This window comes from Macaca thibetana, chromosome 19 (assembly GCF_024542745.1).
Source record: "Macaca thibetana thibetana isolate TM-01 chromosome 19, ASM2454274v1, whole genome shotgun sequence".
Taxonomy (NCBI): Eukaryota; Metazoa; Chordata; class Mammalia; order Primates; family Cercopithecidae; genus Macaca; species Macaca thibetana.
In genome coordinates this window covers 7,268,988-7,285,975 of record NC_065596.1, presented here as the reverse complement: position 1 = coordinate 7,285,975, position 16,988 = coordinate 7,268,988, and the positions used below count along the sequence as shown (strand labels likewise).

Sequence of the window (16,988 nt, the reverse complement as noted above, 5' to 3'; positions counted from 1 at the left end):
GGTTGCTACCATGTCCCCAGGCTGGTCTCAAACTCCTGGCCCCAAGGGATCCTCCCTCCTCAGCCTCCCAAAATGCTGGAATGACAGGCATAAGCCACACCTCACTCAGCCCTTGAAGGAGAGGAGAGGATTTTTAAAGGGCGGATGGGGAACACCAGGCAGAGAGGAGGGCGTGGCTGAAATGTAAGATGGTGTGTGTACAGGGTTTTGCATGCCTGATGGAAGGGTTGAGCAGGTTTTACTTGGGGAAATGGAGAGCCAAGGATAGTGTGTGAGTAGGGGAGGGGTTCAGATCTGAGTATCAGAAAATTTTTCTTCCTTTTTTCTTTTTCTTTTTCTTTTTCTTTTTTTGGTTCTAACAACAGAGGAAAATTCTTCTAGGGTCCTAAATGGAGGCAAGATTGTCAAAGACAAGCTTGCAATCCATGAGTTTTACAGATCGAGAAAGCCCAGAGAGGCGCAGGGACCATCCCAAGGACACCCAGCGAGCTTGAACTCAGGCCTCCTCGGCTTCCTGCCAAGAGGCGGAGACTTGGCTCCAGCCAGGACAAGCTGGCAGCCAGCTGTGTGCCATCTGCCCAGCTGGAGGTGGTTAAGACCAACCAGCCGCTTCTTGCGGCTGCCACCAGCTGCGCCCGGCCACCGCGGGGCACCCTCTGCCGGTCAACAGGAGAGACAGCTGCAGCACAGCTCCCAACTGACTGCGGGAGATAATGCCTTGTGCGCATGCGCGTGCTGAAAAGGCGCCGTTCGCCGGCTACCTTTTGGTTTGTACGAAGAACCCTGCCCCGCGGACAGACTGGCGCGCCTCTGTTGCGCAGGCGCAGAACTACAACTTCAGGGTTTTCCCCAACGGCCTGTTTTTGCACGTTAGGAGAAACTACACTTCCCATAATCCTTTGTTCCAGGGTTGGGCGCTTCTGGGCTCCGGAATCGCCGGCGGCCGGGCCTGGCGGACCCACTGAGGATATGGCTCTCTTGGCTGGATCCCTGTTGGGCCCCACGAGTAGGTCGGCAGCGTTGCTGGGTGGCAGGTAAGTCCTCAAAGGGGAACCCTTCCCCAAATCTGGGAATAAGGGCATCGGAGGCTGGCGCTACTGTTCACTGCCCCCATGACTTGCCAGTGACTTGCGCATTTATGGAGCGCATTTTGCAGCCAGGCTCTGTCCCCGGGAGCAGAGGCTTAGAGAGGTTGAGCGCCGAGGTCACCCAGCACCCCGTCTGACCTTTCTCGCCTTCCCTCTACCCACGCAGGTGGCTCCAGCCCCGGGCCTGGCTGGGGTTCCCGGACGCCTGGGGCCTCCCCACCCCACAGCAGGCCCGGGGCAAGACTCGCGGAAACGAGTATCAGCCGAGCAACATCAAACGGAAGAACAAGCACGGCTGGGTCCGGCGCCTGAGCACGCCGGCCGGCGTCCAGGTCATCCTTCGCCGAATGCTCAAGGGCCGCAAGTCGCTGAGCCATTGAGGATCGCGATGCTGTCGGCGGGACCCCCATAGAAGCATCGCCCTCACCTCGCGACCTTGCCTGGCGCTGTTTTTGCAGGGAGCTGGGGAGCAGGAACGCCTCGGACTTGAGTGCTCTCCGTATTGTGGGGTTGAAGGCTGCATGGGAGCTTGCCAAGTCCCTTTTTAGGCTTTTTAGGAAGCCTAAATTAGGAAGCATTTCGAACCTGCGCAACAGACCGAAGAACAGTACAACGAACCTCCTTGTACCCAGTACACAGCCCTGACTACCGACCACCTACAACCCGTCCCTGCCCCATCCTTGGTTCTTTTGAAGCTGATCTCAGGCATCGGATGATTTCTTCTATAAATATTTCTTGTATCTCGGAAAGAATGTATCTCTCCAAGATGAGAGCTCATTAAAATATAATTACAAAGCGTATCACATCCAAAGGAATTATCAATAATTTTGAAATATTGTTAAACGTGTAATAAATGTTCAAAGTTCCAGTTGCCTTACATGTCATAACTTTTTTTTTTTTTTTGAGACAGAATTTCCCTCTTGTTGCCTAGGCTAGAGTGCAATGGGGCGATCTTGTCTCACCGAAACCTCTGCCTTCCGGGTTCAAGCGATTCTCCTGCCTCAGCCTCCCAAGTAGCTGGGATTACAGGCATGTGACACCACACCCGGCAAATTTTATATTTTTAGTAGAGAGGGGTTTCTCCATGTTGGTCAGGCTGGTCTGGAACTCCCGACCTCAGGTGATCCGCCTGCCTCGGCCTCTCAAAAAGTGCTGGGATTACAGGCGTGAGCCACTATGCCCGGCCTAACTTTTGTGTTTTTAGTAGAGACGGGGTTTTAGCGTGTGGACCAGGCTGGTCTCAAACTCCTGACCTCAGGTGATCCACCCGCCTCAGCCTCCCAAAGTGCTGGGATTACAGGTGTGAGCCACCGCGTCCGCTTTTTTTTTTTTTTTTTTTTTTGATACAGAGTCTGGCTCTGTCCCCCAGGCTGGAGTGCAGTGGCACGATCTTGGCTCACTGCAAACTCAGTCTCCCGGGTTCAAGCAATTCTCCTGCCTCAGCCTCCTGAGTAGCTGGGATTATAGGCGCCCACCACCACACCCGGCTAATTTTTGTATTTTTAGTAGAGACGGGGTTTCAACCATGTTGGCCAGGATGGTCTCGAACTCCTGACCTCAGGTGATCTGCCTGCCTTGGCCTCCCAAAGTGCTGGGATTACAGGTGTGAGCCATCATGCCCAGCCTGTGTCATAAATTTTATAGGTCTAGGAAGGCTGGTGGAAAACTGTGTGTGTGTGGCCGGGGGGGTGTTTGTTTTTGAAACAGGGTCTCACTCTGTCGCCCAGGCTGGCGTGGCTGGAGTGCAGTTGTCGGATCCCTGCTCACTGCAACCTCTGCCTTCGGGTTGAAGCAGTTCTGGTGCCTCAGCCTCCCCAGTAGCTGGGATTACAGGCGCTACTAATCCATACCCAGCTAACTTATGTATTTTTAGTAGAGGGGGGTTTCACCATGTTGGCCAGGCTGATCTCGAACTCCAGCCCGTAAGGAGTTTGAATCTTCTGCCTGTCCCTTGGGGATGTTTGATTTTGAGCAAGGACTTAGCTCTGTGGGGTGCGTTTGTCGCCTATAAAATGCAGTGCTGGTTTCTCCTCTGCTCTGTTGCTATTGGAGTAATAATACTTAGTAGCTTCCACTTAGCAACTTCACTGTGCAATTGCTATGTGCTGGGTGCCCAGTCTTTGCCCTGGAAGTCAGGAAGACAGTTTGGACACAGCAGTGTCAGGGCTGGGAGGGGGATTGTGAGGGCTGTAGGACCTCAGTGAAGATATCTGACTTGCCTTTTTGAAGAATGCAGTCTTGGAGGAAATGGCAAGGTCTGGGAGAGCCCCGATGTAGGAGGAATTGGTTAGAGGTGAGGACACAGGTGGGCAATGAAGGCTGCAGGTACCCATAAATGGGGTCAAGGAGGTGGGATTGAATACTAGGGAGTTATGGGAGGTGTTTGAGCAAGATGGTCTTGAGGAGGGGATAGGGAGTGTTATGGTTTTCCTCTTCTAGGGCTGCTTTAAAAATGTGATAAACACAAGAAGATGCTGGCACGATGGCTCCCAGAACTTTGGGAAGTCAAGTCTGGAGGATTGCTTTAGGCCAGAAGTTTGAGACCAGCTTGGGAAACATAGTGGGACCCCCCTATCTTTTTTTTTTTTTGGAGAGGGAATTTCGCTCTTGTTGCCCGGGCGGGTCTTGAACTCCTGCCCTCATGATCCGCCAAAGTGCTGGGATTATAGGTGTGAGCCACCGTGCCCGGAATTTTTTTTTTTTTTTTTTTTTTTTTTTTTAGACAGTCTCGTTCTGTTGCCCAGGCTGGAGTGCAGTGGCGCGATCTCGGCTCACTACAAGCTCTGCCTCCCGGGTTCACCCTATTCTCCTGCCTCAGCCTCCCGAGTAGCTGGGACTACAGGCGCCCGCCACCTCGCTCGGCTAATTTTTTGTATTTTTAGTAAAGACGGGGTTTCACCGTGTTAGCCAGGACGGTCTCGATCTCCTGACCTCGTGATCCGCCCGCCTTGGCCTCCCAAAGTGCTGGGATTACAGGCGTGAGCCACTGCGCCCAGCCGACCTTTCATTTTTTTTTCTTTTTCTTTTTTTTGAGACTGATTTTCACTTTTGTTGCCCAGGCTGGAGTGCAATGGCGCGATCTCGGCTCACTGCAACCTCCGCCTACCGGGTTCAAGTGATTCTCCTGCCTCAGCCTCCCGAGTAGCTGGGATTACAAGCGCAGAGATGGGGCTTTCACCATGTTAGCCAGGCTGGTCTCGAACTCCTGACCTCAGGCGATCCACCCGCCTCGACCTCCCAAAGTGCTAGGATTATAGGCGTGAGCCACCGCACCCGGCCGACCCCCTCATCTTAAAAACAGATACGCAAAAGCTCTAGAGAGGCTCGGGGAGTTGTAAACTACAACTCCCAAGAGACTTCAGGGCCAAGGCCTCCGCCCACTTCCGGGTCTCACTTTCCATTGCTTCCAAGTACCGGGCGGGGCTTTGCTTCTTCAACCGAACTTGACCACAATGGGAGGAGGCGTGGCAACCAATGGGCGCATGAGTTAGCTGGATGAGGCCAATGGGAGCGTGCAAAGCGCTCATATGTGGGGGCGGGGCTAGAGTGCGCACCAATGACGGGGGGGTGGTGGCGCCATCAGTGTGGGCTGTGCCGTGGCTGGAAGTTACTGTGAGGCGGCGGCTTAGAAGGCGGCTGTGGTGGCGGCGGTGGAGGCTGAGGCGGCGGCCGAGGCGGCGACGGAGGAAACAGAAGATGGTGAGTATGGCCTCCAGGCCTCTACTCCCCCTCCGCTCGACAAAATGGCGCCGTGGTCCCACCCATCTCTAGTATCCCCCTAGGCCCCTCTCCGCCCTGCCCGGCCCCCTCAGGCTTGGCCCGCCCCTCCCACTCACCTGTGACCTTCGACCCCCGGACCCTACCGAGAGCTTCCTGATGATCCCACTGCCACTCCTTCTCCGACCCCTGACCCCATCCAGGATGCCAGGCCCTGACAACTCATTCATTTCCGGGTTGCGGCTCCCCCCGGAAACCGTCTGGGGTGGGGATGGGGTCCCGTAAGACCCCCTGGTCTGGCCTCGTCCTCAGCGCGCCGGTCCTGGATCTCTTCAGTTCAGGAGAATTTGGGAGGCCGGCCTGGGTCCCGGGGAGGGGGAGGGGGCTTGGCACCGTGATATGCAGGGCTTTGTCGCCAAAGGAAGTGCGACATCGCCGACTGTCCCGGTCCCCCTGGGCCCTGACCCCACCTCCGCCATTCTGGGCCCTTATCCGCCCCTAAGAATGAGCAACTTTTATCTCCGATCCACATGGGTTGTCCCTGTCAAATGAGGGTAGCAGTAGTCTGAACCTCTTAGGGTGGTGACAATTTAGGTAACTGACGTCGTAAAAGACTTAGGATAGTGAATGCTGAACAGATGAGCTGGGTGACTCGAGGCCAGTGACGTTCATGAAGTGTGGATCGTCCCCACCTGGCTGTTGGAACATTGAAATTCCTTCCGGGTTTCTCAGTCATCCTGGAATTTGGGTCTGGTGGTTCTTCGGGGTTCAGTCTCCCCACCTGAAAAGTGGGATGGTGACCCACCCTCAGAGTAGAGCTAAAGCCTCTCCCCAACCCCCACTAGTTGGCATCCTCAGGGCTGGGAAGAGTGATGAGAAGCTTGGTCGAGATACGTCGAGGCTACTTTGTCCCCTGACCCAGACTCCCAGCCCACAATCCATAGTCCTTGGGATGTGGTGGGGATGAAAGGAAGACTCCTTTTCAGGAAGGAAATGGGAAGGTGGGTTCCTAGTGTGGGGGTCCCCAAGCCTGGGTGTTGTCCTTGACACCTTGGTACAGTCTCATCCAATCATGAGTGGATTAGATTGGCTCTACCTTCAGAAAACACCTGAATTCATCCATGGCTTCACACCCTGTTGCAGGTACTGCCACCTCCCACCTGTGTACCTGTCCCAGCTTCTTCCCTGGTCTCCTAGCCTTGCTCTCACCCCTTTGGCAGTTCATAATTCACCTGAACCAGAAGGAGCTTTTTTTAAAATTGGAGGCAGGGTCTCATTCTGGCGCCCAGGCTGGAGTGCAGTGTGTGATCGCAGCCTATTGCAGTCTCCACTTCCCAGGCTCAAGAGATCCTCCCACCTAGCTCATTTTTGTACTTTTTGGAGAGATGGGGACTCCCTGTGTTGCCCAGGCTGGTCTCGAACTCTTGGGCTCAAGTGATCCTGCCTCAGCCTCCCAAAGTACTGGCATTACAGGTGTGAGGCACTGCATGGGGACTGAGAAGGAGCTTTTTTTTTTTTTTTTTTTTTTTTTTGAGATTGAGATGGAGTCTCGCTCTGTTGCCCATCCTGGAGTGCAGTGGCATAATCTCGGCTCACTGCAACCTCCGCCTCCCGTGTTCAAGCCATTCTCCTGCCTCAGCCTCCTTAGTAGCTGAGACTATAGGCACCCACCACCATGCCCGTCTAATTTTTGTATTTTTAGTAGAGACAGGGTTTCACCATATTGGCCAGGCTGGTCTTGAACTCCTGATCTTGTGATCCACCCGCTTCGGCCTCCCAAAGTGCTGGGATTACAGGTGTGAGCCGCTGTGCCTGGCCAGAAGGAGCGTCTAAAGATGTGCATCAAATGATACCACTTTCTAGCCGATAAAATGCTCCAGGAACCCTGGCGGCTCCCCTCCTCACCCTGAGGCCCCTGGCCACCTCTATGACCTTATCTCCAGTCTCTTCTCCACTCTGAGCTTCAGCCATCCTGGCCTTGTTTTCACTTCCTCACACTCCAGGTTCCTGCCACCTCAGGGCCTTTACACCTGCTGCTCTTTCTGCTCAGAACACTCTTCCTCCTGTGATGGAGGCCCTTCCTGACTTTGGGGGTTCCCCAATTCTTTGCTGTCAGCACACCGCTTCTCTTCCTCATCTCTTTGTTGGGTCTCTGGCAGGCTACCTGCAGTGGGATGGGCACACAGGTGTCCAGTGCGTGTCTGCTGAGGTAATGGATGGCTCCAGGGCCCAGCCGTGGCTGGCATTTGTCTGGCTGAGATGAGGTTTCCCCCACCCCCTGCCCGCCATGTCTCGAGGTCTCCTTTTCCAGCTTAGCATGACAGGAAGGCCGCACATACCCTGCCTTCATTCATTTGTCCAACGCAGACATGTTGATCGTAAAGGCTGCCCCCAAGGGAGCTCTGTGCAAAGCATTCCCCTTGTTGTCTTATGACTCAGAGTAACCCTGGGAGGTGGCCCTGTTGGAATGCCTCTCTTCACAGGGAGGCCCAGAGGCTGGGAGGTCCCTCGTCCCAGGTCACACAACCAGGGACGGGCTGAGCCAGGATTGAGAGCAGAAAACCCGGGGTACCTGCAGCTCTCTCCACTCAGCCACCGGGCCCCATGCGAGCCTGGCTAGGGTTGAGTCAGCCCTGTCCTGTCCTCTGCCCTCGGGGAGGTACCAGTCCAGCCAGGGAGGCGGATGTGTAAACAGATGACCTCGCTGGGGTGTGAGGGAGGCTCTGGGAGAGGCTCCCAAAGTGTCGGGGGAGCAAAGGGGCCAGGGAGGGGGTTGGAGCTGGTGGGGAGGTTAGCAGGTATTTGCTACATGGAGGCATGAGGGGCATTCCTAGAGGGTGTGTGTGGCAGAGGGTGTGTGTGATGGGAGTCCAGCAGAGGCAAGCTAGGCCAGGGCTTCGAAGGTGGACAGGGACCCCTCCTCACCCTTCAGGTCTTAGTGCCTCTATCCCTGCGTCTGGGCAGCCCTCCCTTATCCCCCAAATGGGCCAGAGCTCTGCCTTGCACCTCACACTGTGCCCTCGAGGCACCCTTTCCTGCAGCCACTTCCCGTCCACTGTGCAGCTCTTTGCCCCACACCATCCCAAGGCCAGGTGCACGTCCATGGTGGCTCAGTCCAGTGCCCTGGTGCCTGCTGGGGCCCCAGAACTTGCTGAATGAATAAAGCTGGCCCCGCAGCCAGGGGCTGAGCTGAGGCTGGCATCCTAGGGTGGAGGGGAGGCAGGTTTGAGGGACTTTGAACTAGTCCTGGGGCAGTAGGTCATCCAGATGTGACGGCTGCGTCCCAGGTGGGAGGGGGAGGCCCACCCAGCCACATTCCGGCTTCCCGAGAGGGACCAGCAGACGAGGGGCCAGATGTCATAGAATTGGGGACACTGCTGCTCCTGCCTGTCCCAGAGAATGGTGGGAAATTGAACAGCAGCTTCTCCCAGGGCAGCTCTCTTGGGCCTCAGGAATCAGGGGATGGCCCTCCCTCCCAGCTCTGTAGCCTGCCGGGGCTCCAGCCCTTGCTTTTCAGGTGTATGATGAAGAGAAGGAGCTTGGAATCCGAGGTGGGGTACATGTGGGTTCAAATCAGCCCCTGGTTTTCTGACTGAGACTGGGTGACCTCTCTGCCTCTGTGTCCTTGCCTTTGATAGGGAGACACTACCTCCTGCCTCGTTGGGTCAGGAGATCATACATAATGAGCTCAGGAGAGCCCTGTTTAGGGCAAGCCTTGTGGAGAGACTCGCAGCAGACAGTCCCGCCACTGGCCCACTCCAGACGTCACTCACAGCATTGGATTGAAAATGACTTTTTTGACCGGGCGCGGTGGCTCAAGCCTGTAATCCCAGCACTTTGGGAGGCCAAGACGGGCAGATCACGAGGTCAGGAGATCGAGACCATCCTGGCTAACACGGTGAAACCCCGTCTCTACTAAAAATACAAAAAAAAATTAGCCGGGCGAGGTGGCGGGCACCTGTAGTCCCAGCTACTCGGGAGGCTGAGGCAGAAGAATGGCGTGAACCCAGGAAGCGGAGCTTGCAGTGAGTGGAGATCGCGCCACTGCACTCCAGCCTGGGCGACAGAGCAAGACTCCGTCTCAAAAAAAAAAAAAAAGCCGGGCGCGGTTGCTCAAGCCTGTAATCCCAGCACTTTGGGAGGCTGAGACGGGCGGATCACGAGGTCAGGAGATCGAGACCATCCTGGCTAACACGGTGAAACCCCATCTCTACTAAAAAATACAAAAAACTAGCCGGGCGAGGTGGCGGGCGCCTGTAGTCCCAGCTACTCGGGAGACTGAGGCAGGAGAATGGCGTGAACCCGGGAGGCGGAGCTTGCAGTGAGCTGAGATCCAGCCACTTGCACTCCAGCCTGGGCGACAGAGCGAGACTCCGTCTCAAAAAAAAAAAAAAAAAAAAAAAAAAGAAAATGACTTCTTTTTTTTTTTTTTTTTTTTTTTGAGACAGTCTGGTTCTGTCCTCCATATTGGAGTGCAGTGGCATGATCTCGGCTCACTGCAACCTCTGCCTCCTGAGTTCAAGTGATTCCCCAGCGTCAGCCTCCCGACTAGCTGGGATCATAGGCGTGCACCACCATGCCCGGCTAATTTTTATATTTTTAGTAGAGATGAGGTTTCGCCATGTTGGCCAGGCTAGTCTCAAACTCCTGGCTGCAGATGATCCGCCCGTCTCGGCCTCCCAAAGTGCTGGGATTACAGATGTGAGCCTGCTGCGGTATGACTTTTAACCAGTGGCCTGTTCTCTTGCAGCCTCAATTTCCCCACCTCTTACCTAGTTAGGGGCTGTCATGAGGACCCCCCGGAGGACGTGCACATAGCCTGGCTTGGTTACTTTTCTCTGGGCCCGGCAGTGTATCCAGCAGCCAGCTCAAGAGTGTGTTCTGGAAAACTTGAACTATAAAGAACAGCGGGGAAGAAGGGATGCACCGTGCAGGTGCTTCAGGGATGAGCCGGCCCGTTGCCTATTTTCTCATGTACCATCTTCCATGTCTTTTAGGCAGATTTTTTGAAAGGACTGCCTGTCTACAACAAAAGCAATTTTAGTCGATTTCACGCGGACTCCGTGTGCAAAGCCTCGGTGAGTGCGTGTTCCTGGGGCTGGGAGGGACTGGGCACTTCCAGGGGGCCTGGGGGTAGCTTGTGTACCCCGATTGGGGTCTTGGCTGGAACAGAGGCTGATCTTCAAGCCCAGCCCCATCCACATTCTTGAGTGTCTTCCAATCTGCACTGAAGGGTGGGTGCCGCGTGGAGGGATGAGGAGACCCCAGGCCCTTGCACTCTCCTAACCTACCCCTTCCCAACCCTCCTGCAGAACCGACGGCCCTCAGTCTACCTGCCCACCCGAGAGTACCCATCTGAACAGAGTAAGTGGCCGCTGTCGGTCTGTCCCATTCTGGCTGCTGAGGGGTGGGGTTTGGTGACCGCAGCGTGGCACGAGGAGGTTATCTTCAACCCTGGCCCAGGCCATAGACTTGGCTGGGGTTCACATGCTGGCTACTGAATCCAGTTAGGTCAGGGAGGGCCTCCAGGGAGGTGCAGGAGGGGGACTGGGGGGGCTTCAGCCTGGGGATGCACACGTGGATGCCTGTCCACTCCTAGCACCTGGGAACAGCCAGAAACCTGGCTTTCCCCAGACGTCTCCTGATTGGGACACACTGGGATCCACAGCCAGCCCAAAGGGGCCCCCAAGTTGTCCCTCATCTGCCACTCACTGGCCCCTTCCCCTCCTTGTCAGATGAGGGCAGGCGAGGACTCTGGTTCTAAGACAAGTTCTATTGGACAGGGAGGCAGCAGAGGGCTACAGGAGCCTGGGCTGGGGATCCAGCCAGGCCTGGGTGAAAGTGACAGGAAGAGGGGTCCAGCTGGAGGGACCCACAGCACAGGAGGACTTGGTCCTGCTGTCTTAGTTTAACTATTCAAAAAGACTCCACACCGGGTAGGGTGGCTCCCGCCTGTAATCCCAGCACTTTGAGAGGCCGAGGCTGGAGGATTGCTTGAAGCCAGGAGTTCGAGACCAGCCTGAGCAACATAGTGAGACCCTGTTTCACCAAAAACCATATATATATTAGCCAGGCGTTGTGGCGTGTGTCTATAGTCCCAGGTGGGAAAATCATTTGAGCCCAGAAGCTCCAGGCTGCAGTGAGCTATGATTATTACAGCCTGGGTGACAGAGTGAGACCCTGCTCTTAAAGCATTTATCCATCTGGAGCCTGTGGGGTGGGGCTGTGTGGTCACTGGGCACAGATATGCGGTGTGTGCTCCTAGTCAGCCCGGGAGAAACAGGCATGAGAGTCTCAGTGGCTGGGCTTAGTTCCCCATCCAAGGATGGAATCCCTTGCAGGGAGCAGGGACCCTGAAAGCAGCTGACTCAGGCCGCTGGGAGTGGCTGCGTGTGTGCTCAGAAGCAAAAACACGGGACTTTTGGAGATCTCCGGAGTTTGGGATACTGAGTTCAAGCCCCAAAAAGACCTCCCAGGGCAGTGTCAGGGGAGGAGCCCAGGGAGGGGACGCGTCTGCGACTTTCTCTGTCTTTCCTCCTTAGTCATCGTCACAGAAAAGACAAACATCCTTCTGCGCTACCTGCATCAGCAATGGGACAAAAAGGTGAGGCCCGCAGGGCTCCCGTGCGGGGATTGTGGGTGTACAGAGATGAGATGCCTGGCAGGGGCTTCTGAGCACAGGAAGGACTCTAGTGACTGGAGTAGGGTCTTGAGGGCTGGGTAGGAGTGCCCTGGGCGATCCAGGAGTGGGAAGAGCGTCGTTCCAATGGAGGGAACCGCTGTGCAGAGGCCGCAGGACACTAGTGCTCAGGAGGCTGGAGGCCAGGCCCAAGCTTTCCATGGCCCTGGCATTAGGTAGACTGTACTGGTATGAACTAGATAGAATCTTTTCTGAGGCTGGGCATGGTGACTCACACCTGTAATCCCAGCACTTTGAAGGGCTGAGGCGGGTGGAACACGAGATCAGGAGATCAAGACCATCCTGGCTAACATGGGGAAATCCGTCTCTACCAAAAATACAAAAATTAGCTGGGCGTGGTGGCGCATGACTATAATCCCAGCTACTCGAGAGGCTGAGGCAGGAGAATCGCTTGAACCAGGGAGGCAGAGGTTGCAGTGAGCTGAGATCACGCAACTGCACTCCAGCCTGGTGACAGAGCAAGACTGTCTCAAAAAAAAAAAAAGGCTGGGCGCAGTGGCTCACGCCTGTAATCCCAGCACTTTGGGAGGCCGAAGTGGGCAGATCACGAGGTCAGGAGATCGAGACCATCCTGGCTAACACGGTGAAACCCTGTCTCTACTAAAAAATACAGAAAAAGATTAGCCGGGCGTGGTGGTGGGCGCCTGTAGTTCCAGCTACTTGGGAAGCTGAGGCAGGAGAATGGCTTGCGCCTGGGAGGCGGAGCTTGCAGTGAGCCGAGATTGGACCCCTGCATTCCAGCGTGGGTGACAGAACCAGACTCCATCTCAAAAAAAAAAAAAAAAGAATCTTTTCTGAATGGTGAAGTGTGTACATATGATTAAAAATCTAGACCGGGCGTGGTGGCTCATGCCTGTAATTCCAGCGCTTTGGGAGGCCGAGGCAGGTGGATCATGAAGTCAGAAGTTCGAGACCAGCCTGGCCAACATGGTGAAACCCAGTCTCAAACTCCGTCTCTACTAATAATACAAAAATTAGCCAGGCATGGTGGCGCATGCCTGTAATCCCAGCTACTCTGGAGGCCGAGGCAGAAGAATCGCTTGAACCTGGGAGGCAGAGATTGCAGTGAGCCGAGATCATGCCACTGCGCTGCAGCCTGGGCGGTCTCAAAAAAAAAAAAAAAAAAATCTAGGCAACATGAGAGGGTGTGGCTGGGTGTGGTGATTCACACCCCGAACTGCTTGAGAGGCTGAGGCAAGCAGATGGGTTGAGGCCAGGAGTTTGAGACCAGCCTAGGCAACATAGCAAACCCCGTCACTAAAAAAAAAAAAAAAAAAAAAAAAATTAGCTGGCTGTGGCATGTTCCTGTTATCCCAGCTATTCAGGAGGCTGAGGTGGGAGGATCGCTTGAGCCCAGGAGGTTGAGACTGCAGTGAGCCATGATTGTGTCTTTGCACTCCAGCCTGGGCAACAAAGCCAGACCCCGTCTCTAAAAAGTGAAAATGAGAGGGTGTAGTTGCAGTGAAGAGTCATCTCCCCACAGCTTCTGGTGCCCCAGCTCCCTTCCCAGTGGCTGCCTCTGCACATGGGACATTTTTTCTTCTTTTTCTTTTGTTTTTGTTTTTGTTTGTTTTTAAGATGAGGTCTTGCTCTGTCGCCCAGGCTGGAGTACAGTGGCATGTTCTCGGCTCAGTGCAACCTTCTCCTCCCAGGCTCCACCTCCTGGGTTCAAGCAATTCTCCTGCCTCAGACTCCCGAGTAGCTGGGATTACAGGCATACACCACCATGCCCGGCTAATTAATTTTATCATTATTTTTTTTTTGAGATGGAGTTTTGCTCTTGTTGCCCAGGCTGGTGTGCAATGGTGCGATCTTGGTTCACTGTAATCTCCACCTCCTGGGTTCAAGCGATTCTGCCTCAGCCTCCCGAGTAGCTGGGATTACAAGCATGCACCACCATGCCTGACTAATTTTGTATTTTTAATAGAGACGAGGTTTCTCCATGTTGGTCAGGCTGGTCTTGAACTCCTGACTTCAGGTGATCCGCCCGCCTTGGCTTCCCAAAGTAGGCTGGGATTACAGGCGTGAGCCACCATGCCTGGCCTAATTTTTGTATTTTTAGTAGATTTAGTGGATTTTGTATTTTCAGTCTTGAACTCCTGACGTCAAGTGATCTACCTGCCTCAGCCTCCCAAAGTGCTGGGATTACAGGTGTGAGCCACTGCACCCGGCCCTCTTATTTTTTCTTTTTTTTTTTTCTTTTTGGAGACGGAGTCTCTGTGTTGTCCAGGCTGGAGTGCAGTGCTGCAATCTCAGCTCACTGCAACCTCCGCCTCCCAGGTTCAAGCAGTTCTCCTGCCTCAGCCTCCAGAGTAGCTAGGATTACAGGCCTGAGCCACCGCGCCCGGCAAGTTTGCTTTTTTTTTTTTTTTTTTTTTTTTTTTGAGACAGAGTTTTGCTCTTGTTGCCCAGGCTGGAGTGCAATGGCGCGATCTCGACTCACCGCAACCTCCACCTCCCGGGTTCAAGCGATTCTCCTGCCTCAGCCTCCCAAGTAGCTGGGATTACAGGCATGCACCACCATGCCTGGCTTATTTTGTATTTTTAGTAGAGACAGGGTTTCTCCATGTGGGTCAGGCTGGTGTCGAACTCCTGACCTCAGGTGATCCGCCTGCCTTAACCTCCCAAAGTGCTGAGATTACAGGCGTGAGCCACCGCACCCGGCCAAGTTTGCTTTTTTTACTTAACATTGAACAGTGGGTGGCTACCTACCCTGGGCAAAGTTGGAAGGTGGGGGGACTCTGTGGCAAAGTGACTGTTGCCGAAAATCCAAGCTGCTGGGCCCACCCCACCCCTTCTCCTGCTTCCAGGCCTTGGTTTCCACAGTGGGGAAGGAGACATGTGCTTCTCTCTTGCGTTGATGTGCAGCATCCCCAGTGGCTTCCAAAGGCCTTTATTCCCAGGCTGGGTGGATCGCTCCTCTGAGTGCTTGAGAAACCAGCCCTGTGTGTCATTGCACGTGCTGGGGGTGACTCCTCCAGGTGCCCAGGAAACACCTGTCTATCACCGGCCGTAGGTCCAGGAAGTGCTCTGGGCAGGGCTTAGCTGGGCAGGGCTTAGCAGGGCAGGTCCTGGTGGTAGGAGGGACTGCCCAGCCAGGGACCCCAAGACCCCCACCGTACTCCAGGCTTACCTCTGTGATGCTGTTGCAGGGGCCTGGGCTGGCATTAGGACTCTGGGAGCTTCACCCATGTGAAGACTCACAGTCTCCGGCTGGGCAACATAGTGAGACCCCCATGTCTACCAAAAGTAAAAATATTAAGCGTGGTGCTGCGTGCCTGTAGTCCTAGCTACTCCCAGAGGCTGAGCTGGGAGGATTGCTTGAGCCCAGAAGGTTGAGGCTACAGTGAGCAATGATCATACCACTGCACTCCAGCGAGAGCCTGTCCGAAAAAAATGACTCACAGCCCCTCTCTTTCCCCTGTCCCCCAGAACGCTGCCAAGAAGAGAGACCAGGAGCAAGTGGAGCTGGAAGGCGAGAGCTCCGCACCTCCCCGCAAGGTGGCGCGAACCGACAGCCCAGACATGCACGAGGACACTTAAGACTCTCAACCCCACAGGCGCCTCCTGCCAGGTCTGCTCCTCGGTCGCCCACCCGCCTGCCCGCCATGTGTAAGCACCCCGCCCGCCCGCTTCCCTGCCGGCCCATCCACACCCTGCGTCCACACCACTTCCAACCTCATAGGAGCCGATGTATTTATTTTCCTTGAGTTTTTATTTATGCTGTAACCTGTATCAAGCGTTGGTTAAAGGGGACATCAGACCCAGTAGTGTGATGTTGGTAGATGCTTTTTAAAAAAACACAACATTGTCCCCCGACCCCCGCCTTCCACCGGGCCAGTTCCCCGACTCCTGCCCCCAGTTCTCCAGAGAACCAGAGCGTGTCTGTGAGGGTCTCTAGTGGGGGCTTCACTGTGGCTGGGCAACAAGGGCGGGCCTGGGGCAGCCCACCCACCAGGACAGCCGAGTGGCCTTCTCCCCCCGACACCGGTCCAGGCCCTTGAGACTCGGTCTTGTCCCACGCTCTGCCTGGAACTCTCCCATGCCCAGACCTCACTCAGCGTGTGCGCACGTCGGGGAGAAGTCGGCCCTTGGGATCTTTCTCTTGAGTCATTTTATTTTTATCATGGACTAGTGCGCGCTCCGTGTCCACCCCAATAAAAGGGTCTTTCCTACTCGACCTCGCGTCTTTGCTCCACACACCTTGGCTGCAGAGGACGGAACCCCTGGGAGTCATCCCTGTTGTCACCAAGAGGAGTGAGAAGGGCCCCCCACGCCGGGGGCTCCGGGACCGGCTGGATTCTCTCGTGGGCTTGCTGAGGCCACCATGTTCAAGGCCAAGACCTGCCTGGACCATTCCCTCTGCCTCTCCTGTCAAGGTGACCCCAAGGACAGGTCATTCCTGAGAGACGGTCCATGGTGCCAAGGATGGAGCAGGGTCAGCCCCCTGCCTGGGATACCACCGAGCAGGGCAGTGCACCTGTCAGCCACCGCAGAGACAGCCAGCCTCACCTGGGGGCCTGGGGTCTCTGGCCTCTGCCACTCCCGTGAGGCATGGTGACAGCACAGATGGCATCTGGCCGGTCTTGCTGTCCCAGGTAGTGGCCTCACCCTTGCTGGGTCATAGAGGAGCTGTGCAGAAAGTCGGCACCTGGCAATTGGCATGTGCCATGGCCGCTCATGGGGACCCCTCCTCTGCCAGCTGGGCTGGGTTTGGGGCTGAACTTGGGTATGTAGGGGGTGTTCAGGCTCTTGGCAGAAGGTTTGTGGCCCTGACCATTAAGCCTGGGGCTGGGGGAACACCGCTTCTTCCCTTATCACCCCCACTGGCGGTGGGGGGGGTGTCTTAGTTTTCTTTTGTTTTGTTTGTTTTTTTGAGTTGGGGTCTCGCACTGTTGCCCAGGCTGGAGTGCAGTGGTGTAATCACAGCTCACTGCATCCTCAACCTCAAGCATTCCTCCCACCTCAGCCTTCCAAGTAGCTGGGACCACAGGCACACACCACCATGCCTGGCTAATTTTTTTTTTTTTTAAGGTGGAGTCTCGCTGTGTCTCCCAGGCTAGAGTGCAGTGGCGAGATCTCAGCTCACTACAACCTCCGCCTCCCAGGTTCAAGTGATTCTCCTACCTCAGCCTCCCGAGTAGCTGGGATTACACACGTGCACCACTACACCCAGCTAAATTTTCTATTTTTAGTAGAGATGGCGTTTCACCATGTTGGCCAGGCTGGTCTCGAACTCCTGACCTCAGGTGCTTCGCCTGCCTCGGCCTCCCAAAGTGCTGGGACCATGCCCCACTGCCTGGCTAATTTTTAAAAAATTTTTCATAGAGACAGGGTTTCACCATGTTGCCCAGGCTGGTCTCAAACTCCTGGGCTCAAGTCGTCTGCCTTCCTTAGCCTCCCAAAGTGCTGAGGTTACAGACGTGAGCCACCGTGCCTGGCAGAGGTCTTGGTTTTGAAAGCTGAGTCTGAGGGCGTTGGGA

General features: G+C 55.2%; 2 protein-coding genes across 10 annotated transcripts in view; both read left to right on the top strand.

Annotated features, from left to right (window-relative positions):
- The window catches only part of MRPL34 (mitochondrial ribosomal protein L34), a 72,430-nt gene extending 70,469 nt beyond the window's left edge, over positions 1 to 1,961 (top strand). For 3 of the 7 annotated variants that reach the window (XM_050769845.1, XM_050769846.1, XM_050769847.1), the window contains exons 2-3: positions 913 to 1,034; positions 1,255 to 1,961. In XM_050769845.1, coding sequence (XP_050625802.1) covers positions 970 to 1,034; positions 1,255 to 1,468 — 279 coding nt within the window. In that variant the 5' untranslated portion in view covers positions 913 to 969 and the 3' untranslated portion in view covers positions 1,469 to 1,961. Of the gene's footprint in view, positions 1 to 469; positions 1,035 to 1,254 lie in introns of those variants that run through there. The other 4 variants (XM_050769849.1, XM_050769848.1, XM_050769850.1 and 1 more) reach the window with 3 other exon arrangements.
- DDA1 (DET1 and DDB1 associated 1) overlaps positions 1 to 15,680 on the top strand; it is a 44,345-nt gene extending 28,665 nt beyond the window's left edge. For 2 of the 3 annotated variants that reach the window (XM_050769878.1, XM_050769877.1), the window contains exons 2-6: positions 4,723 to 4,787; positions 9,803 to 9,883; positions 10,118 to 10,169; positions 11,348 to 11,409; positions 14,938 to 15,680. In XM_050769878.1, coding sequence (XP_050625835.1) covers positions 4,785 to 4,787; positions 9,803 to 9,883; positions 10,118 to 10,169; positions 11,348 to 11,409; positions 14,938 to 15,048 — 309 coding nt within the window. In that variant the 5' untranslated portion in view covers positions 4,723 to 4,784 and the 3' untranslated portion in view covers positions 15,049 to 15,680. Of the gene's footprint in view, positions 1 to 4,652; positions 4,788 to 9,802; positions 9,884 to 10,117; positions 10,170 to 11,347; positions 11,410 to 14,937 lie in introns of those variants that run through there. The other variant, XM_050769876.1, reaches the window with a different exon arrangement.
- The last annotated feature ends 1,308 nt before the right edge of the window (positions 15,681 to 16,988 follow it).